This window comes from Geospiza fortis, unplaced genomic scaffold (genome assembly GCF_000277835.1).
Source record: "Geospiza fortis unplaced genomic scaffold, GeoFor_1.0 scaffold391, whole genome shotgun sequence".
Classification (NCBI taxonomy): Eukaryota; Metazoa; Chordata; class Aves; order Passeriformes; family Thraupidae; genus Geospiza; species Geospiza fortis.
In genome coordinates, this window is record NW_005054472.1 from 84,510 (window position 1) to 86,795 (window position 2,286).

Genomic DNA, 2,286 nt, shown 5'->3' on the forward strand with positions numbered 1-2,286 from the left:
GGAATGCTGCTTTGGAGGGAGCTGATTCTGAAAACATCACCAGATCACCTGAGCTGATTCTGAAAACATCACCAGATTACCTGAGGTGGTCCTCAAAACATCACCAGATAACCTGAGCTTGTTCTGAAAACATCACCAGATAACCTGAGGTGGTTCTGAAAACATCACCAGATCACCTGAGCTGGAAAGCCCCGAGCTGTGGTGGTGCTCACAGGGGTTCCAGGACGAGGGAAGAGATGAGAATCTTGACTCCATGTTTCAGAAGGCTGATTTATTATTTGATGATATAGATTATATTAAAAGTAAAGGATATATTAAAACTATACTAAAAGAATAGGAGAAAGGATTTCATCAGAAAGGAAAGGAAAGGAAAGGGGAAAGGAAAAAGGAAACCTCCTGACTCTCAGAGAGTCTGAGACAGCTGGACTGTGATTGGCCATTAATTAGAAACAACCACATGAGACCAATCACAGATGCACCTGTTGCATTCCACAGCAGCAGATAATCATTGTTTGCATTTTGTTCCTGAGGCCTCTCAGCTTCTCAGGAGAAAAAATCCTGGCAAAGGGATTTTTCAGAAATTATCGTGGCTACACAGAGCCTGGCCAGCTCCCCCAGGAGCTCCCTGCCAGCCTCTGTCTCGAGGGCAGTGAGACAGAAACACAAAAACCTTCCCAGCAAGAGGCACCAGCAGCTCTGCCAGCACAGACAGGTGACAGCAGATTGCATTTTTTTACTTCAACTTTCACCTTTCTGCACTACTGCAGGTCTGCTGAGGCATTTTCAGCATTAAGTGGGAATACGCATGGAGTATTTTTGATTTTTGTGTGCTGACATCCCCAGGAAAGCTTTAAGGGAGCACAGGGTGGCCCTGCTGGCTGTGTCACTCTGCTGCCACCACCCCTTGCCCTGTTTCCTCACAGGTTGTGCCACCACCGTGCTGGTGACTGGAGCTGGCATTGGAGAGATGGTGCTGCAGCTGCTGGTGGGCTCGGTGAGTAGCCAGGAGCTGGCAAAACCCAAAATAAATTTGGAATTTACGAATCAAACCCTCAGTTCTGCTCCTGGGCACTGCCCGAGCAGTTACCAGCCAGCAAAGCCCTCCCTGATGATCCACGAGGGATCTGATGATGTCTGATCCCTTTTTTTTTTAATTTCCCATCCCACTGCAGATTATCCATGATCGGGGCAGCTACAGTTTCCTGGTCTGCGGGATGATCTTTGGTTGCTTGGCCTTCACCTTCTACGCCCTGCTGGTGTTTTTCCACAGGATGTACCCCAAGCCCTGCCCAGGTAAGGGAACCCCAGCCCTGAGCCCAGCTTTGGGATGGGAGCAGGAGCAGCGCAAGCCTCACTCCAGAGATTCCAGCAAAATGCAAGGAAATGTTTATTTTCCTGCTGCTTCCTCTCTCCTTTTCCTGCTTTGTCTTGCCCACAAAGCCTTGGCAGCCACAGCTCAGGGTTTGCTTTCTTTTCTGCTGGAGAAGCAAGGGAAAAAAGCAGGAATCACAGACAGCACCAGCTTCCCTGGGCTGTTCCCTGGCTGAAATCCAGGGAATGAGCAGGGCTGCCATCCAAGGGCAGCTGTCAGGCTCCGGGAAAAGCCTCACAGATAAAGGATTTTTGAGTTATCACCTCAGTCTGGAGCTGCTGGTTGTTTTTATACGAAAGGAGCAGAGTGGGGCTGGCAAAAACCACGCACAGGTGTGGCTTGGGCTGTGCTGGGCACGGCTGGGGGCACGGGCTGGGCCCGCCGTTTGAGGGGCTGGGGAAGGAATGGAGATGGGGAAAGGAATGGAGAATCCTGAAGGAGCTTGGAAAGGGTTTGGAGAAACCTGGAAAGGGTTTGGAGAAATCCTGAGGGAGCTGGGAAGGGGCTGAAGGAGCTGAGGGAACCAGGAAAGGGTTTGGAGGCTCCGGAGGGAGCTGGGAAAGGTTTGGAGGAGCTGAGGGAGCTGGGAAGGGAATGGAGAAACCTGGAAAGGGTTTGGAGAGTCCTGAGGGAGCTGGGAAGGGTTTGCAGAGTCCTGAGGGAGGATTTGGAGGAGCTGAGGGAGCTGGGAAGGGTTTGGAGAAACCTGGAAAGGGTTTGGAGAAATCCTGAGGGAGCTGGGAAGGGTTTGGAGAGTCCTGAGGGAGCTGGGAAGGGTTTGGAGAAATCCTCATGGAGCTGGGAAAGGTTTGGAGAGTACTGAGGGAGGATTTGGAGGAGCTGAGGGAGCTGGGAAGGGTTTGGAGAAACCTGGGAAGGGTTTGGAGAGTCCTGAGGGAGCTGGGAAGGGTTTG

At 51.4% G+C, this 2,286-nt stretch overlaps 1 protein-coding gene across 1 annotated transcript in view; it reads left to right on the top strand.

Annotated features, from left to right (window-relative positions):
• Positions 1–2,286, top strand: part of MFSD4A (major facilitator superfamily domain containing 4A) — a 15,207-nt gene that overhangs the window by 11,380 nt on the left and 1,541 nt on the right. Inside the window, exons 8-9 of the mRNA XM_005428118.2 lie at positions 924–994; positions 1,173–1,293. Coding sequence (XP_005428175.1) covers positions 924–994; positions 1,173–1,293 — 192 coding nt within the window. The remainder of the gene's footprint in view (positions 1–923; positions 995–1,172; positions 1,294–2,286) is intronic.